The sequence below is a fragment of the Styela clava genome, chromosome 1, assembly GCF_964204865.1.
Source record: "Styela clava chromosome 1, kaStyClav1.hap1.2, whole genome shotgun sequence".
NCBI lineage: Eukaryota > Metazoa > Chordata > Ascidiacea > Stolidobranchia > Styelidae > Styela > Styela clava.
Genome location: NC_135250.1, coordinates 251,420 through 277,080, shown reverse-complemented (window position 1 = coordinate 277,080; position 25,661 = coordinate 251,420). Strand labels below are relative to the sequence as shown.

The 25,661-nt window shown below is 37.3% G+C and overlaps 4 protein-coding genes across 5 annotated transcripts; all 4 read right to left on the bottom strand.

The window, feature by feature from the left end:
- Positions 1–240: 240 nt before the first annotated feature.
- On the bottom strand, positions 241–4,015 carry LOC120348530 (actin, cytoplasmic). The gene is made up of 7 exons (XM_039418682.2): positions 3,880–4,015; positions 3,462–3,677; positions 2,954–3,062; positions 2,507–2,668; positions 2,175–2,302; positions 1,563–1,746; positions 241–921 (listed from the first exon to the last, which is right to left on the bottom strand). The coding sequence occupies exons 1-7, from the start codon at positions 4,003–4,005 to the stop codon at positions 716–718; spliced, it is 1,131 nt and encodes a 376-aa protein (XP_039274616.2). The 5' UTR covers positions 4,006–4,015; the 3' UTR covers positions 241–715.
- A 53-nt stretch (positions 4,016–4,068) lies between these two features.
- Positions 4,069–8,514, bottom strand: LOC144426386 (actin, cytoplasmic). Its single transcript, XM_078115751.1, has 7 exons — positions 8,371–8,514; positions 7,956–8,171; positions 7,434–7,542; positions 6,685–6,846; positions 6,227–6,354; positions 5,855–6,038; positions 4,069–5,472 (listed from the first exon to the last, which is right to left on the bottom strand). The coding sequence occupies exons 1-7, from the start codon at positions 8,494–8,496 to the stop codon at positions 5,267–5,269; spliced, it is 1,131 nt and encodes a 376-aa protein (XP_077971877.1). The 5' UTR covers positions 8,497–8,514; the 3' UTR covers positions 4,069–5,266.
- A 45-nt stretch (positions 8,515–8,559) lies between these two features.
- On the bottom strand, positions 8,560–13,056 carry LOC120348531 (actin, cytoplasmic-like). The gene is made up of 7 exons (XM_039418683.2): positions 12,858–13,056; positions 12,187–12,402; positions 11,838–11,946; positions 11,427–11,588; positions 10,863–10,990; positions 10,134–10,317; positions 8,560–9,717 (listed from the first exon to the last, which is right to left on the bottom strand). Exons 1-7 carry the CDS (start codon positions 12,981–12,983, stop codon positions 9,512–9,514), a joined length of 1,131 nt encoding a protein of 376 aa, XP_039274617.1. The 5' UTR covers positions 12,984–13,056; the 3' UTR covers positions 8,560–9,511.
- LOC120348534 (actin-like) lies at positions 13,034–23,161 on the bottom strand. 2 transcript variants are annotated; one of them, XM_078115753.1, is made up of 8 exons: positions 23,003–23,161; positions 17,956–18,113; positions 16,921–17,146; positions 16,028–16,136; positions 15,354–15,515; positions 15,027–15,130; positions 14,574–14,748; positions 13,034–14,036 (listed from the first exon to the last, which is right to left on the bottom strand). In XM_078115753.1, exons 2-8 carry the CDS (start codon positions 18,006–18,008, stop codon positions 13,837–13,839), a joined length of 1,029 nt encoding a protein of 342 aa, XP_077971879.1. In that variant the 5' UTR covers positions 18,009–18,113; positions 23,003–23,161; the 3' UTR covers positions 13,034–13,836. The 2 variants fall into 2 exon arrangements, with proteins under 2 accessions (XP_077971879.1, XP_039274621.2); XM_039418687.2 differs by having other exon boundaries at positions 16,921–17,055.
- Between the last annotated feature and the right edge of the window lie 2,500 nt (positions 23,162–25,661).

Below are 25,661 nucleotides of genomic sequence, written 5' to 3'. Positions count from 1 at the left end.
TAATATAATTTAGTCTCCATGTGTCTCACAATAAAATATTATACGTATAGAATATAATCGCCAAAACAGCTGTTTTGTTACTATAATTCAGTGATACTACTTCGCGGGCCGTAGGTTGCCGACCCCTGAACTACCCTTTTATCCCCCGCGACATATCATCAAATCCACTTTATCTACATACACTAGACTTAAAGTGAGCTATTTGCGCACAACGGCACTGCTTTCATATTCATTGACACATTCTGTTAATAACTTTTTTATTTCTCTTCGAATTTGAATCCATTTAAATATACGGAAAGTAAAAAACGGTTATGATGAAATTGGAATGTTATTTGTAAGTGCCACAATGTAGTGTTTAATTCTCCAGATATATTGTTTTGATTATTGTGATTGCATAATAATTGGAAATATCACAAACGTGACATAACAATAGAATTGTACATTTCATTATCAAGTAACAATAACGATAAAATGTTCTAAAGAAATATCTATATACTGAAGATAGTATGCTTTAATTTGAAGAAATCGGGTTATTTTAATCTCCTATGACTATGACACAATACTGCACAACTCTAACCTAGAAAATAACTAAAAAACACATAAAATCGTATTCAAACAAGATACTCTTAGACTGAATGATGTAGCATTATGTAAATTAACTCCTGGACGGTGACGGGGGACTAGTAAAAGCGCGAACGCACACATTATTGTTAAATTAGAAGCATTTTCTGTGGACAATGGAAGGGCCGGATTCATCGTACTCCTGTTTGGAGATCCACATTTGTTGGAAAGTGGAAAGAGAGGCGAGAATGGAACCTCCGATCCAGACGGAATATTTACGCTCAGGTGGGGCGATGATTTTGATCTTCATTGTTGGTGGAGCGAGTGCGCTGATCTCCTTTTGCATACGGTCGGCGATTCCTGTAGAAAGCAGAAAACAATATTGAAGGGTTTTGTAGATGTTCGGCAGATCTATGTTTTGCTAACTACGTAATCTTTCTCAATTATCGTCTACTACTGTAAATCAGAGTTGCCAGTATGTATATGTTTATGCTGTTAAACCTTTTCGACAATTAGAGACTTTATTTCTTTCAAATCTTAATTTTATAGCGCGCGCGGTTCGAAACACAGTAGTTATAACAGGTTATTTGTATATTGCTTCGGCGCCATCTGTTTCAACAAACCAAATCGCAGACTGGCGAATGACAGGACATTCTAATTAAGGGCCTATAACTGACATGGGCAAACCACGGCACGAGGGCCAAATCCCGCGGAACATCAAGGAATTTGTTGAGATTGCAATTTAGTTTAGTTTTAGCACGAGGCTTAATGTTTTCCATTTTTGCTTTTTTGATACCGTAAATATTGTTCCGTTCATAAATTGTAACACTGTTTACGTTATGCTTACATGGCACGCCACTCTAATTGGTCAAACCTTCGGCCCCTGGTCCGAACACCAAACATAGTCCTTGAAATTACAATACGTTTGCACTAGGTAGGCTTTCAGTGAGCATTAAATAACGCAGCGAAACTCGAAATACAAAATGGTAATCTGTTCTTACCGGGGTACATGGTGGAACCTCCAGACAAGACAGTGTTGGCGTACAAATCTTTACGGATGTCGACGTCACATTTCATGATTGAATTGTATGTGGTTTCATGGATTCCAGCGGATTCCATTCCAATGAATGATGGTTGGAACAAGGTTTCGGGACAACGGAATCGTTCGTTTCCGACGGTGATAACCTGAAGATAGAATTGGTTTTAAGAGCTTTGGATATCAATCTATCGGTTATATGATATCATGAGCTGCGATAACTTGAAGATTGATGATTAGTTTAGGAGATCGAAAAAGCATTTTAAACAGCATGACAGTATAAGAAGTAATCAGAAAGATATTTTTGAGTATTTTTTGCGTCCTTTCAGTGCACAAAGCACTATAAACGTTTATATAATTCTATAGATATTTTGAGAGCTCTACCAAGCTGTATCACTAATAATACATAGATACAACATGGTTGTGAGCAGAACTGTGTAATCTCTAGCACTTTGCAACAGGGGTTGACCGAGGGTTGAAAAAATGCTGATGATCATTCATCTCTAGAATGACAACATTTATGCAAAACATATAAAAATAAGCTTTTGCGAACTATATTTGTGTTTAGTTGACTCACCTGTCCGTCGGGAAGTTCGTAAGATTTTTCCAACGAGCTACTGGATGATGCTGTTTGCATCTCTTCTTCGAAGTCAAGGGCAACGTAGCAGAGTTTCTCCTTGATATCACGAACAATTTCACGTTCAGCTGTAAGTGATATCAGAAATATTGAATATGTCGTATTAAGCTCACATCTTAATCATAAATGTGATTTATAAAAAGCACCGACAGGCGGCAGCTGTCGTTATTTTTATAAATGTAGTCAATTGTAAAAAACCACATTAGAAATTGGAAAAATATATTAAATGAGCAGCCATCCATGCCCAAACGTGCAATGTAAAAACACCGTACCAGTTGTGGTGAAGGAGTATCCTCTTTCTGTGAGAATCTTCATCAAATAATCGGTCAAGTCACGTCCAGCCAAATCCAAACGTAAGATGGCGTGAGGGAGTGCGTAACCTTCATAGATGGGGACAGTGTGGGAGACACCATCACCGCTGTCGAAGACGATACCTAGAAATTGAAATACATAGGTTAAATAGATTAAAGAAATTTTGGTAAAAGGCGTTCGATGAATTCGGATAGAAGAAGAAGTTACAAAGATAGTGCCGTGAAAATTGAGCTTCTATATATGACACCCTACTCGGGAATATACTGTATAATTATATTATACTAGAGAATACTGTTTGGTATTGCTCTCGGAGACGTGTCGGGTGCTCTTTCATGGCATACAATTTGGTGGTATCATAACCGAGTGTCCTAACTTTAACGCCAGATGTTTTCGCAACTTGGACTTACCGGTAGTACGTCCAGATGCGTAGAGGGAAAGTACGGCCTGGATTGCAACGTACATTGCTGGAGTGTTGAACGTTTCGAACATGATCTGGGTCATCTTCTCTCTGTTGGCCTAATAAAAATGAATAGGATTTGGAAATTTTTGGAAGTATAAAATAAACTACCTGAAAATGAATTTTTAAATCAGTAGCCAGCCACACAGGTCAATAAAAAATTACAAAGTCAGTTACTGGGTCGGAGCAGCTCATGTAATTGCACAGAAATCCTGCAATTACAGTCGCGAAACTATTCTCAAAGGGATGACCTCCCCACCTCATAGCGTTATTTTTAACGCATATTCAATTGGTTTAGAAATCTCAAAATGAATTGCTAAGTGGAATAAAGATCTGTCCAACATGCGCACTTCCACAACGTTGGTTGTTCTTTGACTGGCGTCCTTGCTTCTTGACGTCAATACCATTCTGACATAATTTCAGAAGTGACGTAATCATATTACCCAAAAATAACCTACCTTGGGGTTGAGTGGGGCCTCAGTGAGAAGTACGGGATGTTCTTCTGGAGCAACTCTCAATTCATTGTAGAATGTGTGATGCCAGATTTTCTCCATATCATCCCAGTTTGTGACGATTCCATGTTCAATCGGATATTTAAGTGTCAGAATTCCTCTCTTGCTTTGGGCTTCATCTCCGACGTAGGAATCTTTCTGTCCCATTCCTACCATGACACCCTGAAATGTAGAAGAAGATTCGAGTGTTAGTAATAGCGGCACCTCACAAGCGGTATCATTGAGCAAGCAAGGTAATGAATGCCTCATTTGTATATCGACTGAAGAATTAACATGTAAACTTCATGATAAGAGTAAGTATTCCGTCGCTACAAAATGGCCTAAACTACCTGGAACATATTTTCGTATTTAAAATAAATTTTACCTGATGTCTTGGCCTTCCAACAATAGATGGGAACACTGCACGTGGGGCGTCATCCCCGGCAAATCCGGCTTTGCACATTCCGGAACCATTATCGACAACAAGAGCAGCAACATCTTCGTCACACATTTTGATAGTTTGGGTTTAGATTTACAGTTAAGTTAGAATAACTAAGGATTTAACCTGTGACAGCTAAAACAAATACAGTACAGGTAAGAACCAGCACACAACTAAATAATTGATATATAAACAATGGTGACCACGGGGCGGGGTGAGAATGAAAGAAAATGTTTCAAACAAAATGCTGTGCAAAATAACGTCACAATGACAACACAATTGAAAATCGTCGTATTAAATTCCATCACAATATGTAGTAGCACTGTTACTTATACATCACAATACTTCGTTAAATATAGCTGACGACGTTGTTTGAAAGGGAATGTGGGATATCGCCACTTTATTTTTCAGCATTCACATAATGACACATTACATTTTATGATATGTTGGGAATAAAACTATTAGGATTATCAGATGAAAACGCTTCACCGGGCATAAAAGTTCCAAATATATAATTTCAATAAAGTACGGAAAGGTTGGAGTGTGCGACGTAATCTAAACACAATGCCATTCGGAATGTAGAAACATTTTGAAAAAAATAAAAAATGACCGAGACGATCCAGTCAGAAGATTTATCACGAATGTGATGTTATGAATGAAAGGCCACTCGTGACCGCATTTGTTATATGTAACCAAATTCACACACAACCGCATTGGGAACTACCTTCTGGCCGGAATAGCCTTGTCAGCGCGATTTACATGTAAAGAAATAATATAACGTTGTTTGAAGATTGTAAGCAGAAACATTTTCAACGATACGTCGTTTGAAGCAACATGCTAAAATGGTAATATTAAAAACACCAAAATAACCAATTTTTGTGAATATTTCATTTAAATTAAAACAATTTCGTTTGAAATATTCCCCATACTTTGACAGTGCATATAAAGTAGAGTCATTTTTACACCAACGAGATTATTTTCATTATAATTTTGAAACAATTTCTAGACCGTTTTTATAATTCTAATATTGATATCCCGAGTAAATGAATATAAAATATATTGTTTCACCAATTTAATTTTGAAAAATATGTGAAATAAACTTGAATTTAGCAATAACTCTTTGTTGTTTTATCAACAAATATCGTAAGAGTTAGTACACGTAGCAAGAATAAGTTAAAAGAACCGAAATACAAGACGAAAAATTATATCATCTAATTTGGTTTTTTATTATTATTTCGTGCTAATTTATAAGTTTATTTCACATGTTTTATCCAAGTACGAAAATTAGATGACGGATCATCTTAGCGCAAAAGCGAATTTGATCTTGGAGTGCTTAGAAGCATTTTCTGTGGACAATAGATGGGCCAGATTCGTCGTATTCCTGTTTGGAGATCCACATTTGTTGGAAAGTGGAAAGAGAGGCGAGAATGGAACCTCCGATCCAGACAGAATATTTACGCTCAGGTGGGGCGATGATTTTGATCTTCATTGTTGGTGGGGCGAGGGCAGAGATTTCCTTTTGCATACGGTCGGCGATTCCTGCGGAAAAAACGAAAATGCATTAAAGCCAAGGCTATTGAATTTATAGATAGAATCAAGTAATCTTTTGTCATGTAGGACAGCAACTTCTTTCTCATATGAAGTCTGTCATATTGCTATCAGTCCCTAACTAATTCTGAAAAGTTTTATCATTTTTTAATTTTACTTGTCTATAGATAGAGTTTGGAGGGCTAGTTCGATATCTAAACACATAGCAAATTATTTATAGTTTTTAATCGCCTAGTTGGCAACCGTGTACTCGACCTCAACTGGTAATATAGAGGGATAATTTGGTCGCCTTCGTCTAGGTGTTATCTTGGTTGTACAAGATAAAATTCAACCGGAGGTTATGATTCTTATTAGAATGAATAATCCTACTTACCAGGGTACATGGTAGAACCTCCAGACAAAACAGTGTTGGCGTACAAATCTTTACGGATGTCGACGTCGCATTTCATGATTGAATTGTACGTGGTTTCATGGATTCCAGCGGATTCCATTCCAAGGAATGATGGTTGGAGCAAGGCTTCTGGACAACGGAATCGTTCGTTGCCAACGGTGATGACCTGAAATAATATAAAAGTGAAGTGTTTATTTATTGTGGCGACATAGGCTATAAATACATCTCAATGCTCATTTTAGTGAATTCAGTAGACTATACTAAAGCTGGCATCTAAGTGTATACTTTAGTTCGACAGCACTAGCCTTTGCTTTGTGAGTATTGAGTGCCAGAAACCAAGATAAGCTCACATACCTGTCCGTCAGGAAGTTCATAAGATTTTTCCAACGAGCTACTGGAAGATGCTGTTTGCATCTCTTGTTCGAAGTCAAGGGCAACGTAGCAGAGTTTCTCTTTGATGTCACGAACGATTTCACGTTCGGCTGAAGGATGGCAAATAAACATTAATTATTTTGTTTAAACGTTGCTTTATTTGAAGAATGGAACGAATGAAAATTGATGACGAAAAAATAAGTTTATGCGCCATGTATCGTGGATAGACTTTTACTGGCAGGTCATAAAAACCTTCCAATCGACCGCTGGTACACTAACTGATGCATGTAGAAAGTTGGTGATATTGTTATACTGTATATTTATCATCAACATCATCAGAAAGACAACATGACATCTTCATCATAAAAATAATGGCTATTGGGCAAAGTCGATAATTATGCGCAATTGGATGTACAGTGTTGGAAAATAGAGTCTCTTACCGGTAGTGGTGAAGGAGTATCCTCTTTCTGTGAGAATCTTCATCAAATAATCGGTCAAGTCACGTCCAGCCAAATCCAAACGTAAGATGGCGTGAGGGAGAGCGTAACCCTCATAGATAGGGACAGTGTGGGAGACACCATCACCGCTGTCGAAGACGATACCTAGAAGGTGCAAAAATAAATTGTCGTAAGTGGTAAATAGAAAAATAGGTCTCAAAGCCAGACATTGGGAAATATCTTTTTAAAAAACTGACATATGCAAACGTTCGACGCTACCACGAGTTTAAAAGCTATTATGATATTTCATTGGACACGTCAGTGGACATAACGATCATTTCAATATTATGTTGTTGTTGTTCTTTGACACGTTTTTAAAAAGTTGCTATTCTCTTTGATTACTGGACCAATTACTTTGAAAATTTCAGGGAGTAAAGATTACATTTTTTGCTAAAGGGCTATTACTTTTATTTTTTGCTATAATGTCATCAAAATTATTGCCACCAAGGGGTGCTAAGTATCCATATATTTGAGCATAGCTCTCTTGTTTTTTTGTACCATGGTTTCGTCAGACTTTAATTTTTAAAATATATGTGGACGCTTATAAAATCCTTTTATAATATTTTATTCAACTTCGCACGGTGTTTTGTATAATCACCAGCCCAATTTATGTTAGATTTGTATTGACAGGATTCATTCGCGAGACAACGTTCTTCGTCAAAGATATCGCCCCATTTAGAAGCCTAACTTACCGGTAGTACGTCCAGATGCGTAGAGGGAAAGTACGGCCTGGATTGCAACGTACATTGCTGGAGTGTTGAAAGTTTCGAACATGATCTGGGTCATCTTCTCTCTGTTGGCCTGCGAAAAAAAAGTATATCATTTTCTGTAGAACAGTCCATATACAATTGCTCAAAACCTATTTCACCAACTAGGAATATAATGCTTTTACCCGTTTATTGTATAATCCGAAATAGCTGTCAGCACTTGAGTTTAAAAAAAAAACGTATATGAGAATGAAAGACGAAAGATACTGGCTGTTTGGATATAGATATCAAAGAATAAAATTATTCTGATGACATTATAATCATATCTCCATTACGTCATACGAATAATCTATTATATATTACGTCATCAATGATGATGTAGACAACTCTAGTTTAGGATACAGAATTGGCTGTAACGATAATGCCGTGTATGAAAATAAACTAAATTATATTGATACCGTCATAATTTTTTTTATAAACATGACGTCATAAATTAGGTATATTCACCTTGGGGTTGAGTGGGGCCTCAGTGAGAAGTACGGGATGTTCTTCTGGAGCAACTCTCAATTCATTGTAGAATGTATGATGCCAGATTTTCTCCATATCATCCCAGTTTGTGACGATTCCGTGTTCGATTGGATATTTAAGAGTCAGGATTCCTCTTTTGCTTTGAGCTTCATCTCCGACGTAGGAATCTTTCTGTCCCATTCCAACCATGACACCCTGAAGTAAAATGCCGTTTATTAGAAACTGTAAAGATGCTGGGTAAATCACCAAAAGCGATCGCTATATCGGGGTCATTTACTACCGCGTTCAAGAGCCATTATCAGAACACCTTAGCTCTGAACGAGGAACAGAAAAGCAGACTTACATTATCAAGTCTCTTGTTGAAATTAAACCGCCAAGTACTAGTTTCATTTACCTGATGTCGTGGCCTTCCAACAATAGATGGGAAAACTGCACGTGGGGCGTCATCCCCGGCGAATCCGGCTTTGCACATTCCGGAACCATTATCGACAACAAGAGCAGCAACATCTTCGTCACACATTTTGATAGTTTGGGTTTAGATTTACAGTTAAGTTAGAATAACTAAGGATTTAACCTGTGATAGCTAAAACAAAACAAGGGCAAGTTAGTACTGTTAGGTAACATATAGTTCAAGTAAAGTACTATGACGTAGGGATAGGGAAAGACAATAATGGCGGGTAACAAAAAATGGCGTTGAAGACAAGATTGGACGGAATGTAAAAGGGTTTTCGACATTTATAACACAATGATGGTAAAGTTGCACACTGAGTATAGTATTATAATACAATGAAGCTAAAAATAGTTATGACGTCATAATCGAAGAAGTGACGCCATAAAAACTTCATTTTAAGTAATTATGATGTCATATTCTAGCATGACTAAATTCAATAATGACGTCATAACTGCGACACAACACAATGTAATATTCACAATGATGAACCTTTGTTGCTCACGTGACATCTAAGTATATTTGATACATTCTGTTATCCAAGGACAAACACGGACCGTGGATAACATGTAAATTTATTCATGGTCCGAGCTTGCCCAAAGAAAAGTTAAGTATATGGGTAAGAATTTGCAACAATAGAAATATATAAAACGCAATTGCTAAATTTTAGGCAAATATCAAAAATTTAAATTTTGTACCATCCGAGTAAGAATAAAACATGGAACACATTACGGTATGCCAGTATCAACAAGTATTTTACAACAGACTCAGATATGATCAACAAACAGATTGCACGAGTCCTGTTTGATAATAATACAATTTCCATATATAATATCGGTACGGTTGATGGTTCAGGATTGAAACTACCTAATGCATGGATATTACTCTTGGAAATACATGATGGATATAATGTTAGTTGACTAGATGATAGAGGAAAAATTCATTACTACCAAGTAGCGCAGAAAGCATCAAATTTTTCAAAATCTAAACTAATCTTCTTATCGGAAAAAATTCAGAAGACAATTTTAGTTTTCTTGAAATAATTTGACACGGTCTACTCTACATTAGTAGTTGAAGCTATGATGGCTTAGAAGCATTTTCTATGAACGATTGCGGGGCCGGATTCATCGTATTCCTGTTTGGAAATCCACATTTGTTGGAAAGTGGAAAGAGAGGCGAGAATGGAACCTCCGATCCAGACAGAATATTTACGCTCAGGCGGGGCGATGATTTTGATCTTCATTGTTGGTGGAGCGAGTGCGCTGATCTCCTTCTGCATACGGTCGGCAATTCCTGTAAAATGAGAAGACTGCTTGAGTATGTGGACGCATAACACAACTAGCTACGTGACATGACGGTACCATTTTTGTGAGAGTTAAAAAAACTTCAAGTGTCTTTCTCCCATGAATCCCAGAGAGTAAAAAAGGCGACAGAAATAATTCGTGGCATGGTGCTATTTAAATCCTTGCTTGAAACTAACTGTTATTAGAACTTATATTCTCCCCTTCCCCTCTTCCTACCGCGGGATAAATAAAGTACCTCTTCAAAATTGTATTTGCTTTGTAATTATTTTTTTTTGCAAGTAATAAAAGTTAAAACAATTACAAAGATTTAGCAGTGGGATTACACATTTTTACTTTAATATGTGAGAAGGGCATTGGATACTTGGAGAACACTATAACTTGTGTAGCAATGAAATTAATTCTTACCGGGGAACATAGTAGAACCTCCAGACAAAACAGTGTTGGCGTACAAATCTTTACGGATATCGACGTCACATTTCATGATTGAATTGTATGCGGTTTCATGAATTCCAGCAGATTCCATTCCAATGAATGATGGTTGGAACAAGGTTTCGGGACAACGGAATCGTTCGTTTCCGACGGTGATGACCTGAAATAATAAAAAAATAGGGCTTCAGTGTGTTTTCTTCGACCACAAACGGGCAATCATTATATACAACTGGTCACTGTATTTAAACGGAAATGAATCATACCAATCATCTTGAGCAATACGTGACTGTATCATGATATAACATAAAGATAACCAAACGGGCAATCATTATATACAACTGGTCACTGTATTTAAAGGGAAATGAATCATACCAATCATCTTGAGCAATACGTGACTGTATCATGATATAACATAAAGATAACCAAGCAAAACCCGATAATTTGTTTTCTTTTTATAAGATATATAAGGTGTTGCTAATTTATTGAAACGTAAGAATATTCAATAAACTAAATACTTGACTAGATTTTATATTATACTTGGATTCTGGGCAAAAACACCTACCAACACAAGAGTACTTTGGTGTTTTCCCACCATTTTCATCACGCGGAATGTTTCATTTTCGCGTAATCTGGTTCAGTTGTTGTCACGACTCATAAAATGGTATGTTACGAGGTTATTTGCAAGGTAAAATCCAATTAGCTCACCTGTCCGTCAGGAAGTTCGTAAGACTTTTCCAACGAGCTACTGGTGGCTGCTGTACCCATTTCTGCTTCGAAGTCTAGAGCGACGTAGCAGAGTTTCTCTTTGATGTCACGAACGATTTCACGTTCGGCTGGAAAATGAAACAGAGTTAATGATGAGTGATATCACTTTCCTGGTGTAGAATATGAAGAGTTGAAAGAGGTTGCAATTTTTAAATTGATAGTGAACTATAAGTAATGGAATGGTATTATGGCACAATCTAAGATTTTTGGATTTGAAGCCAAATTTGAGATAGATTGTTTTAACCTTGCTTGTCGACTCTGGTGCCATGATTCATGCTTGTATTTCACAAATTTACTTCTCCAATTTGTTATGTAATCATCACATGGGTTGAATTATGCCCAGAAAAATATATTTACTTAACAGTCCAGCTAGACTATCTGATTCCTTCGCATAATCTGCCGTACTCTGACAAAAGTATCTTTCTCACCCATCCAAAGCCGCTTTTTTGTGTCCCTACAACAACAATTTTTCCTACATTTACCCTTATCGAAATATTTACTTACCAGTTGTGGTGAAAGAGTATCCTCTCTCGGTAAGAATCTTCATCAAGTAATCAGTCAAGTCACGTCCAGCCAAATCCAAACGAATGATGGCGTGAGGGAGTGCGTAACCTTCGTAGATAGGGACAGTGTGGGAAACACCATCACCGCTGTCGAAGACGATACCTGAAAAAAGTTAAGAATGTTGATGTTGTCTGAAATGTCAGGTAGTGGGAATGCTTGCATTCGATAGTTCTACATACCAAAATCTAGGCTTGCAATTCAATTTTGTGCTTATTCAGAGAGTTTAGTAATCTAGAATTCTTCACCATATTTCGTTTTGATTTAGAAAATAATTCTAACTGACAAATTGGATGGATAAATCACGAGACATGCACCAAATTCATCTGCACAAAATATAGAGCTCTAACTTACCGGTAGTACGTCCAGATGCGTAGAGAGAAAGTACGGCCTGGATTGCAACGTACATTGCTGGAGTGTTGAAAGTTTCGAACATGATTTGAGTCATCTTCTCTCTGTTGGCCTGTAAAGGGAAGATACCAATGTTAAATGACGATACCTTTTGATGATGTACAAATTTTGAAACCTATGTGACATTCAAACACAATTGCTGTCTACAAGACATGCGAAATATTCGTCATTGTTTTTAATTCTGGGCCCATTACATTTCAGAGTAGCATTATTAAATCTTTTACTGGGGCACTATTGAACTGAGGTCGCCACTCACCACAACCGTGATGTCATATCCAAGATTTTTACCTACCTTGGGGTTGAGTGGGGCCTCAGTGAGAAGTACGGGATGTTCTTCTGGAGCAACTCTCAATTCATTGTAGAATGTGTGATGCCAGATTTTCTCCATATCATCCCAGTTTGTGACGATTCCGTGTTCGATTGGATATTTAAGAGTCAGGATTCCTCTTTTGCTTTGAGCTTCATCTCCGACGTAGGAATCTTTCTGTCCCATTCCTACCATGACACCCTGGAAAAGATAAACAATTTGAGTTGATACAAAAAGAACAAACATGAGCTTAAAATAAGATGGAAATGCGATGCCTCCTCAATTCAAAAGCATTTATGATTGATAGAGTATAGGAATTCCTATGAGGTTCTTGCTCCATTTTTGCACAAGTAAAACCCCAAACCACCAACAAAATAGACATGAAGAGCTAATAGATTTAAGAGGACTGGATAATTTCAATTCGACATTCACTTGGTGTTTAGGAATTCTTAGGAGTACTCCTGTTACGTAATGGGTGAATGAATAACCCCAGAATGGTCACTTAGCTCACCTTACCTACTAGATACATACAATTTGTTAGATAATAAAGCAAAAACAGATCAGAACGTTGGCCACAGGGGTTTTGTTTGGGCACCAAGGAATCATGCATGACCGGACCCTATTTTCAATTCTGGCAGAAATACGATAACTCTTACCTGATGCCTTGGCCTTCCAACAATAGATGGGAAAACTGCACGTGGGGCGTCATCCCCGGCAAATCCGGCTTTGCACATTCCGGAACCATTATCGACAACAAGAGCAGCAACATCATCGTCACACATTTTGATAGTTTGGGGTAAAACAGACTAAGTATTTTACGTAAAAAGTTAGGTTCTGTGACATTAGAGAGAAAATATGGGTCGGATTAGTCAAAGTTAGTTTGTCATTTTTTACTGTTTGGGATATATACAGCGACGTACCGAGTAGTTCAAAATAGAATTCGTGATATCACGTTATGTATTAGTATTTTGTAGACATATGACGTCATCTCAATGACGTAAAATATTTGAATGCAGTGTGATAAAACATAATCAGGAACGGGCAAAAAGCTATACAAAGTAAAAATTCATGGCACTTGTTGGTAGAGTAAAAATGAACATTAGATGGTGTTTTGAAACTATTGAGACGAGATGAAATATGACAAATTTCAATATTGCAAGTTCATACTCGGTGATACTTCGAGGTATTCAATTGTGAATATGAAATATGAGATTAATATGAAATTAAGGAGAAATATAGAAAATCTGGAAACAAATGTAAGTGCATGTGGTTTGATGCGTTATGGAGGCAAACTTCTATTTAATTTTGATCAATGGTAAAGATTATAAAGCCAGTTGTCCAATTCCTATGCTAAAAAGATACCAGTACTAGTGATGCTGACATTTTTGAAAAAAGGAACATGACGTAATGAGATGGTGACGTCAACGCAAGGAACTCTTAAACATAGTTTTCACATTTATGTTGGAACATCTCTGTAGCAAAAGTAGACAGCCATTCAAAGACTGGTTAAACTTGTCTATCAAAATCATGCGAAGGTTTTGTCGTTGATCGGGTTAGAGAAAAACCAAAATAAAGGAATAAATGTGTCGTTGTTTGAGGTATATGTTCATAACTTTGGGTTCATAAGTTTAAGAATTATTCGATCTTTGCGACAACGCCAGTGCCGATCTCTTCGTACTGTTGTTTTGTGATCCAGAGGGGTTCAAAGGTCGGAAGGGCGGTTAGAATCGCAGAACCGATGAACGAACTGAACTTCCGGGTATCATGGGCTTGGATTGTCACTTTCTGTGAATGCAACGACGCCGTTATTTCCTTTCCAATCCGCTCTTTTATTCCTGTAAAGTTGAAACAAAGTTTTATCGTGATGTTGTTTGAAGAACTTGATGGGGTTAATTGAAATCAAAAATTACAAACTTTTACGTTACACAGAGCTAGACACATGTTGTCACAATATAAAAAAAATTGATGGGGAGGTCTCAAAATCGGAATAAATAATGAAGTGATTTCGTATTGCAAATCGAACACCAAAATGCAAAAAGTTACGTCATGATATCTTCACGGGGCTATAGTTCAAGTGCCAATACGCCAATATTTTTTAACATGACCAACAAAATAATTTGATGACAAGAGATTTGGTGGGCCAGTGCCCTTGAATATGTTAGATCGTAGCCGTAGATTCATTGTTGTGTGATCCTTTTAGGCCTGTTTTGTTTAAGTTTTTTTTTTTCATTTTGAATTAGTTTGAGTGATATACCAAAAAAAAAATGGTTAGGGACGTTGCTTAACGCTTCAGTTGATGCTTGTAATCTAGAATGCTCGTTTTAGGGCGTGATGGTTATATTCATTTGTACTTGAATTATAAATGTCTTCACCTGGAAACATTGTGGATCCTCCTGTCAGCACGATATTCTCGAACATTGTTTTGTCGCCCTGTGTTTCCACCGCGTCACAAACCAACTTCTGAACGCTGGGTACGTCACTTCCGCCCAACTGAGGCTGAAAGAGATGTTCCGGGCACTGGAATCGCTCCCTCCCAATAGCTATTTCCTGAAAAATAAATTTTCCCGGATTTTAGGTCATTTTGTATTGAGGTAGCTAGTTGAGGGTGACAAGAGGCATCAACGTATGAGTGACGATGTCAAAGATTTAAAGCTGGGAAGAGATACTCTTCTTTTGTAAAAATCGAATATTTACTTGGCTATGTTAAAATATGACAGAATGCGGTATTTTTCTAATATTGGCTATCTTCCTATATGCAAACCTGGAAAGTCGGCCGCCTAAAATTAATGAGGTATTCAAAAAACCACAATAATGTGACATTTCACCTTTCCATCAGGAAGTTTGTATTGTTTGTTGTCTTCAGCTTTCTTCATTTCCGCATCGTAATCTTGTGTGGCGTAACAAAGCTTCTCCTTAATGTCACTCGCAACTGGGAATAGGTTGAAATTCTGTTAGTAATTTGGATTTTTTCGATCGAAAAAGTTTCTATTTTCCATTCCACACTTGTCCGTGATAGAACTAAACTGAGTAGCAAGTACAACCAGGAAAGACCGTTTTAGTTGTATAATCTCTAAACATCCAATTCCTTGTCGGAATAGAGATTTTTCAGCGGTATCTTTTTTTGGAAATTGACAATTTTACGCTCTATTTACCTTCTAAACTGACGTCACATCCTTTTGATTGCATCATCTCCTTGAGACGGAAGTCCAGATCCTGTCCCGCATGGTTGGATCTTTTGTAGGATTTTGGAACGAAGAATCCCGCTTCACATGGAACCGCTTGCATCGTGCCGTACCCGATGTCAAGCACAAAACCTGGTAAATAAGGAGTGGTATATAATAAAGTATACTTCAAGTAAGTACAGTAAGTAATGAGAGTTGCCAACATGGGGATAAAGTATTATCTAAAAAAATCATACGCAGTAGGCGGTAGATACTTGAATATATAGCTCCTCATCAATATTATTAACAAAATTAGACATGGTAAGTGGTAGAGAGTTATCACGGTTATAGACCAGATATGAAGTTGGACACAGGAGGCGTTAGAGAGCCGTAGATAGTGATATATTATGAGTACAAGAGGTGGTTGAGAGTTTCCGTGGATGCAGATTCAGCAATAACGAAAAACTGCAGATATTTAGAAAAAACTTGAAAGCTTATTTCCGAGATGAGATTGTATGATATTTTTTAGGTTTCGAATAAAATTAGGACTCTTGAAAATGCCCTGCAGTCCCCTTTAGTTGGTTTTTTTCATTTACTCACTAATATTGTTAATATGGGAGGTGGCGTTATTTTCTTGTTAATTATTGACTTGTGCTATTATTTACCTGCCATCTTTCCATAGGCGTAGAGTGCCAGTACAGGCTGGAATCCGAAAGACATCTTGGGAGTGTTGAACTTCTCGAATAACATTGTTGCTTGTCTTTCGCGATCTTTCTAAGAATTGAAAAAGAGTCGCGTTAGATAAAAATTTGAAACTTTAGCAAGCTTTGGAAAATAAAGTATTGCGTCTTAGTGGCGAAGGACATCAGTTGTCGTATTAATATTAATATGAGTTGTTTGAAATCTCGTGTATCGGCGCGCATTGCACCACAATATTCCAAATTGTTTCAGTAAGTTGCTCTTGTAATTTCAGATGTTGCCTTCAACTTCGCATGAGATGGCACTCCTTTACTTTGAAGAGAATACGTGTGACCTTACTTTGAGCAAACATCTAATCTTAATTTTACGGTGTTGAGAGAAGTTATCCTATTCAACATGTATGCAAACCGCATTTATAAGTTAACGCTGATAAGAATTTGGCTGGATGGGAATAATAGAGCAATCTAAGCTGGCTACTCTGCCAATGTTGAAGTCAGAGTTTAAATTTTTTTTTACCACCTTAAAAAAGTTTTTCGACTGCGAGTTGAGATTTACATCATGCCGCGGACAGGGTTAGGTTACTGTTCTTATATTAGCCCACCGCCATTTTTATTGACCTGTTCTACTCGATTCTGTTTGTCTTAGGTTTGAAAAGGTCTAATCCCATCTTCCCACTTATCCCAACCCAACATAAACAGAATCGAAGGAAGCAGATCAAAAATTATTGGTGGGACAATATCAGAACAGCACCGAATCGGGCTAGGATTTATATGAAATTCACGAGTCGTATCAAACCGGATCCGGAGTTCTGAGTAAAACTTTATTCCGACTCCACAAATCCCTAGCACCACTTGCATACCTGTGGGTTGAGAGGCGGCTCTGTGAGAAATATCGGATTCTGTGTCGGATCCATCTTCAATTCATTCTCAATACAGTGTTGCCAGAATTTCTCAATTTCATCCCAGTTTGTGACGAGTCCTCGCTCAATCAAACGCTGTGATAGAAAGGGATAATTTTGCTCTTGGGAATTTTGATTATTGAAACTAGTGTCCGTGTAACAGGAAGCTACTGTATCAGGGTCGTATCTATAATGATAAAGCATCATCTGTATAATCGCCCCCTTGGAAAGGAAATCGAGATTGTTCTGTTTTAAATATAAACATCCTAAGGAGATATGGTTTGCATTATCACACGATATAGCATGGGTGATAGTTGGAAGAGATAATTGAAGCCTGATTTACGTTGGGCCATGTGTGGGGATAACAGTGTTCAATATAAAACAGTAACGATGTTTATATTTACTAAAACTGTGAAAAATTGTTAAATTAACTGGAGTTTTGCGGTAAATATGAGTAATTAACCAAGACGTAACCAAGTCAAGTATTCAACGCGGAAAGAACCATGTAACATTTTTTCCGACTCGATTCGAATACCCAATTCATTTTAGACCTATATGAATCCTTGCATAACCAAGTAACCACTCGCAGGGGGAAACTCCGAGGAATGGTTTTGTAAATAATTTAGAAATTTCGATCAGCTGCACTGTGAGAAAACAGTAAAATTACTGATAAATCACAGTATTCGCCGATACTGGAGGCTCTTTATATGGCTTGCTGTAACTTCGCTTTGAATAAAAGACAAGCAATCATAGAATCGGAACATAATCTCAAAATTACGTCGCATATCAGTCAAAATCTATTCCATAATCGAACTGTTGCGAGAAAAGTCTGGAAAACCTGATTCCAAAGTACTGGCGGGACATTATGAATCGACAATTTTCAACGCCATGAGTTTTCAATCAATAAAAGATCCAGGTAACTGTGTAGTTGAATTATTTAGTGGAGTCGACAATCAATTCCCACGCGGATAATTAATTAAATCAATGTGCACTTACCGTTTTCTTATCACTGATGGAAACCGTGGGGAGCACTGTTCGTGGTTCCTCATCGCCAGTCGAGCCAAGCTTGGTGTTGGCCGAACCGCTATCAATGATGATCGCTGGAGCCATGTTGTCGAAACTAACAATTCACACTGCGGACTGTTCTATATTTTCTGTAAATAGAGAAAGATTTTGTGAGTCGTGTTGCAAAAACAAAGCCATCGAATCGCGGATTCTATACATCGAAGAAGTTTATGCATTTGGAAGGGTCAGTATAGGAAAGGAAGCATTTTCCATATTTGAGGGCATGCTTTTGCGTGTAATATACCAACAATTTGTAGGATTGAATTACCCCCACCTTAAGCCCCAAAACAGTATTTATTCCCCATTCAGTCACTCCCTCACTAAGATCCTATCAATATACGCTAATATATATGACAACACTCAAGCTGTCGATGGGGTTAAGGTTTATGCTGTATTACAGGTACAATGTGAAGTTTTTTTTTTATATTTGTAGGCTTTCCTCATCGCGTGTATTGTTCCAGCGCGTTTGTAGCATTAGATCACTTTCTTATTCAAGCCCTATCAAAGACGCTTATGGATACTTCTAAACTGAAGCTAGTATAGTGCTTTGTCGGGTTGTCCATACGCAATACACTTTACCGTCCATTTCCATAAAAGGCAATCAGACACTTTCGAACTCATTAGAAGACGTTACTATTGAATTGCACTGATTGATCGCGGTAGACTAATCACAATGAAGTTGGCCTCGCTGCGCAATTTAGCAAGATGTTTGGTATCGATTTTACTTTGCCTCAGGCATTACGTAACTGATTTGTGCGGAAGGAAATTTGCTTCGATTTCAAATTTTTGGCAGCGTTTGCAAGGCGTCGTCTGCACGCTGTTAAAAATAAACGTCGATTTTATGTGATTTTAACGTCACGACGAGACTTCTATTTGAGCGGATATCTACAGACCGTCAAGAAGTCTTAGCTGTTACACCTGAATCTTGGTAACAGATATTTGAGATAGAAACTTCGCTCAGAAAAAGAATCTGTTCATCACGGGCAAACGAATCTAGTAAGATTAAAAATAGGACAAATTGTAATCCGCTGGCATCAACATTAGCAGGAGGCTACATTGACCGACGAAAATTACCTTTTAATCCCGACGCTTCATTTTCAATATGGCTCCAATCGCTTTGATATATCGCGGCAATATATATATTATAAATTTATTAGTATTTCAATTATATTAATTAATGATCCCGTATCAAAAACGTTCTTGACAACACTCTGAGAACAAGTGGTCAATCTATTATGTTTAGCAAGGCCGTGAGACATTAAATCATTAATAACGTCTGTTTGCCATATACAGCGCTCGTTGTTTACTGGTCATTGTCCAGCCATCACATCCCTTGGGATAAACGACTGATATAATACAATCAATTTCACGTAGTGAGGTCGCGTCAATATGTCAATAAGCATGATTTGCCTGCAATACTTAACTATGTCTGGTTTTATATATTTCCCGATAGCTCAATGTTCTAGGATTCCCTTACCAGGTTTTCTTCGATTTAGAATGTTCTAAGTTTACTCATTGAAGTAACTATATACCAGATTGAGCCCCATAAAGAATTGAATTTTGTCAAACTGAATTTAGCTGACATTTCTAATATTAATCCAAAAGCTGTATTTCATTCTTTTAATATATATCTCAAAGCATTGCTGATCATATCATCAAAATATGGCTGCCCCATTATTGCCCATCTTGTGTCTCAATATCTAAGAGTAGCACGATATATAATATACGTTCATAGAAGACTGTTTGCTAGTACGAGCAATATCTACTAACTGACACCAAGCTGAGATTTATCTTTCATAAGTGCTACCGTCCTCTCACAAATGCATGATAATCTAACTAATGTCTTTCTGTATCACTGGGCTAGGCCACAGTGCGACTGCTAGTCATACACAAGACGTGCTGACTCTAGTAGGCATCGTTGCCATATATGGAATGAGAGACCGGGTCGCGGAAATGAGCTGTCACGGTTTGTTGGTGTCTCTTGCACCATCTGACGGAAGGAAACACATTGCCACGCCCCACGAAATCTCGATCGATTTAAACACTTGCCAGATGTTTTGGGATTATGCCGATGTTTGTTTTCCGTCGTGCACGATTAAGATAGGATTAATTGTTAATTAATTTATTTTGGAAGGGAATTCCGATATCAATACAGTAAATCATCGCTTTTAAACGACGTAATCACGACTTTAGTTCCAAACAAGGCTCTATACAAGCATACACTGATACATGTGGAACTAATTTTAAAAAAGCCGGAATTTTTTAACGATATATTGCCTCGCCCCGAAGCCAGCAAGTAAAAGGTGTCTCATACAGTTAATACGATATTATATTTTTAAATGTCTCCCATTAAAAAAAAACATTCTGATGTTGAGCATATAGGTTTTGTTTAGCCGCTCACAAAATTTTAGAAAAGCTTCCAAAATCATAATTTCAAACAAATCCTGAATCCCGTTTTTATAGTTTATAATAAGTTAAGGATTGTACATTCATTACAAAAAATTTCCCTTTTCTCCACACTTAATGATATTTTTATTTTCGGGACTCATTGAATTTATTTATCTATTAATTCCTTCATAAAACTAATGTTACTTCACAAGCATCTGCTACAAGTCTAATATAAATGAGAAAGTCCCTTTTCATGGTCTGAGACACCCTTGCTAATGTTGGAAACGAACTACAGACACGACTGTCGGAGATTAATTCAAGAAATAACTCGAAACCATAAATCACGGATCTCAGTTTTCACAAAAATATTGACAACGAAGCACGATTTGCTGGTCAATAACTAATTACTAATGCATGTTTCTGGGCGTAGTACGATTTGGCTTCAAGTTGGAATCTTAGATTTAGATAATCTCTGACTTAATTCTAACCAAACTTGGTTGAGTTTACTTCAGAAGACAAATCTCGCAGTGTAGATGTTCCGTGCTTTATTTGGCGCGGAAATCCAGCCGGGAAGCTCAAATAACTCATTGTGACGTATCTGTTACGTCATAACTTACGAGTAACTACAATTATTCGGAAATAAATACCACACAACGTCATGATCGCCCTTTCTTTTCTACAATAGTGAATGTCATCAATTTTGCAAATTAATCCAAAAAACACAATCTAACAGAAGATTAAACGACTAAAATACTTTTGCATTAATGCATATTACGCTCACAAGAATTCATTCTGGGTTAGGGAATCGGAGAACGTAAACCAGCGCATACAATTTAGCATTTAACTTAGATTTTTGTTCCATTTCACTCAGCTAATTTTCTAAATATAAACAATTTTCAGAACGCTCTCCCTCTTTCAACTAAGTTTTCGAAGTTATCGTGTAACACCAGCCCGCTATATATCTATATTCATAAGATATTTATTACTAAGGCTAATGTCGACGTTCAGGTATTTGAAAATACTAGAAAAATAATACTAGAAAAAAATTGCCATGATGGTAGTGGGAGTATATGGTAAAAAAATTTACAGCTCAACGTCATAATACGAAAATGTTAAGTCATAATATCCCAGGTGGGCGACGAGGTGGGGCTATGAAAAAATCCCTCCCTCCCCCCAAATAAAAGGGATGTTTAAAAACGATATATTGAGTAAAATTGCATAGTATCCGAGATTTCTCTCGCTTACAAATGGCCGTTCCGCAAAAAGCCCACCGATATTATATTACTCGTACTACTGGTTCTTGTTCAGAGCAAACATTAAACGGAAGAGCTTTACCTGCTTTTGCATGAACCTACGATTTATACAAACCTTATGCTTGCTTGTTTATATTCTGATTCAAGACGAATACCATTTAGTAGGTTCTCTTATGATGCCTACTTTAGCATTAAAATGATATTTATAACTGACAATAGATTTTCACACCCATATGTTAAAATATGATTTACTGATTTACAACATTGCGTCGGGTAATGAATATTATTTCATATTGACACGATGCGCAAGGCTCTGAACTTCTACTGTTAATTAAAATAATAAAATTTTCGAAATTTTTATTTTTAAAACGGGCCGATGATAAATGACGCCCCCCATGCTTGGCCATTCATGAATTATACTTTGATGTTTCACACATACTCACTCCAAGTAAGGCCCTTGGTGAGCACTGCTTAAAAGTTAAAGCCACCATATTTGTAAAAGTATCAAAACATTTTGGCTACCTAAACGCAACGTACTTATCACTCTCTGGGTGCGCTGGTCTAACCCAGAAACGTCAACGATTAGAATAGTCAAATTTTTTTGAAGACTCGTTAATTTAATTCGAACTAATACGAACATGGCTTTAGACCACCCGACATTGGAACGTAAAGAGCTAATATTTTCTAAGGACTAAATTTGTAGGTCTGACGTAGAACAATCATTTATATCACACCCTAGGGTCTTGGTAATTGTTATTCTAGGTGTGTTAACACTTTTCATCACTATATTCTGATATTAACAGTTCAATGGGCATAATGTACTAAAATGTTATAGAGTAACTCACAGTGATATACCTATAACAGAAATCTCTATTCTCGATTATGATTTTTAAATCCAATATACTTTATTCTTGAATTGGCAAAATCTATAAATTTCTTGTCAATTAATCTTGGAGTTTCGTAAAAAATTGAACAAACTTAATATCACCGACAACCAACATGAGGAATACTTTAGCATATGTTTTTCAAATAAGTTTGCTCGAAGCTAGGTTCCGAACTCCCGATTAAAAATAAATCAAGCTACCACCATTTTTAACGCCTAATTATACAATATAAATAAATGGTATAAATTGTATATATATGAAATTATTAATGCAAAAGGGATGCCAGACATTTTGATCCATGTTCTGTGAGAAGTACTGAATACAAAATACTATCCTCTATGTATATATACTAGCTGACTAGCTGTATACAGGTTCATCGGTGCAACAGAGATTTCATAAATTTAAATTCGGAACAAAGTTTCTGCGACAAGTATTAAAGTAAACCACACTAACCTTCTGTATCATCAATCCTTTGATCACTTGTTAGTACGAATCTTTCGATTTTTCAAAAGTTACATTTTTGTCAAAGTGTTGCGATTTTTCCAAGAACTCCTCTTTGACGAGCCGGCTCTCCGCACTCTCTTCGATAGACAGACACAAAATGAAACGAACGCTTCTAGTAAGCCTGCAATTTCGACAGCAACAAGGCGCCGCCCGCATGAAACGTCACTTCCTGTTTCCTGTATTGTTTTGCTCGTTTCTGATTGGTTAGACGTATAACTTATGCCCTTTTATGGAGTCTAATGCTATTATGATATCAGAATGCAATACGCACGACGCAATACCGGTGCCCTTATTTGGTGCGGCACCTGCAAAGCAGATTTGTGGCTGAATATGTTGCAACTAACGCCATACTAGGCCCATACATACTTGATACGTGTTATCATAGGATCATGCTTGGAAGTCGCGCATGAAAGAGTGTGAATTACGCCGCCATGCGTGACTTATTGATTACAAAGCGTCGCACAGACATGTATGGTTTAATGATCTGATGTTAATTAGAAACATCAAATAGTGAAATAAGATCTGGCGACCGGTCTGCGAAATTATTTTTAAAACATGATTGATAAGTCGGGTCAATGGAATCGGTTTTGACAGAAATATATCACATTTTATTTTATTTATCTGATCGATCAGTATTCAATAACGGGCAATTCACAGATGTAATTTTCTGAAGTTTTGCTCTCGGCCAATCGGTGGCCGTCCGTAATCTCGCTCGGAGATAATTCTCTCTTGCCTCTGAGTGAGTGCCCGTAACTTTGCCCAGAGATGAGTCTCCTATACTACTAAGTGAGTGACCGTAACTTTGCCCAGAGTTGAGAATTCCTTACTTCTGAGTGAGTGCTCGTAACTTTGCCCAGAGATGAGTCTTCTTTACTTCTGAGTGAGTTCCCGTAACTTTGCCCAGAGATGAGTCTTCTTTACTTCTGAGTGAGTGCCCGTAACTTTGATCAGAGATAAGTCTCCTTCATTTCTGAGTGAGTGTGCAAAACTGTAATTAGCGATGAGTATCTTTTCTTTGCGCATGATGCTCCGCCATAAATCTTTATAGCTTTTGGCGTTTCAGTGTTCGCCTGCAACCTCGCCCAGAGGTGAGTCTTCTTTACTTCTGAGTGAGTGTGTGTGATGCACTTCATAATTCTACATAGTTTCGGCAGATTTTAGAATTTCAGTGACCGCCCATAACTTCGAACGGAGATCAACTCCGTTGGCTATATATAAGTGTATGCGAGTGACCTTTTCGGCAAATTTTCTTTCAAAAAGTGTCGGATTGGTTGGAAATTTGGGTTTAAAGGAGGCTATGGTTGGTGTAATATACAACGATTGGCGGCGGTTTGTGCATTAAAAGTAACACGCTTGCTACTCACTTGGTTATACTGTGTGGGTTCACAGGACCTATGAGAGAGGGTTGCTAGACTTATCTCTGTCGTGGGTGGTTCACACAACCGTCGGTCTGTTACGGCTTTTTCCGTACCCGACATGGCCGTGGTTCTCCATATATATAATTAAGTTGTCTTATCGGCTTTTCTATTCCCTGAAATAAAAGAGGGAGAATAATACAATACGTAACGAATGACGCCATTTGATATTAACTTCATTTATATGCTTTATTTGCTATTCCTCATTATAAAATCAATCAATTCATTTTTTGTGTCAGAGAAGGATTTATAGGCGCCGCAGCTCCTAAGATTTTAAAGGTGCGAATTCCTTCCTTTGGGAAGGATGACGTGGCTTTTGTATGCGGGGATTTTGATTTCATCCGGTTACCTCGCAATGCTATAGAACACGCAAAATTGCGGCCAGAAGCTGACAGTTCATTGAATAGTCGTTTCGTTCATTCCAATTCTTTCCTATAAAAAAGTTGGTTTTTCTTTGTTTCTTGCTGCGGGGGTTCGAATCTTGTGCTCATCAGCGTTCACTAGCGCATAATGCACCACCATAATTCTCTAGTTTCCTTGGCTCTTGGCATTCCAGTGGTAGACCGTAAACTTGCTCAGAGATGAGTCTCTCTTATTATTGGGTCAGTGCGCGTAGCCTTACTTTGAGATAATCTCTTAAGAATTGCGATAGGTTATGCGATCAGTCAATCGCATTATAGTTGAATTGACGTAACTACTCACCAAACATGATGTCATAATTAAAAGACTCAAGGTCACAATATATTAAAGTACACGTCATTGTGCCTCTTGAACATAAAATAAATAAGATTCACGCAAAATAGGGTTTGGCATTCAAATAACCCGACTATTTTTATCACATATTGCAATCCCAAATCTGCGCTCTGCAGTAAAAACGTAAATGAAAACATGTCCTGATTTATTGGATGGTATTTTTGGATTTTTTAAATACGTGTTTTACAAGCATAAATCGATAAGTAAAAATACATCATTTTATTGAACAACCGATATCTTCATGGTTTAGCATTGCCAATATCTGATAACTTAAATCATAAATCGAACACGAACAGTTTATACTCTACCCATAAATACGCATTGCAAAAGTATCAAATGACTAAACATGTTTAGTAAAACTGCACCAAATACAAAGTATTCCTCCCCACGAACATTAAAATTCCTCACTGTGTAGAAAAACCTTCCGATTGGGAACCCTT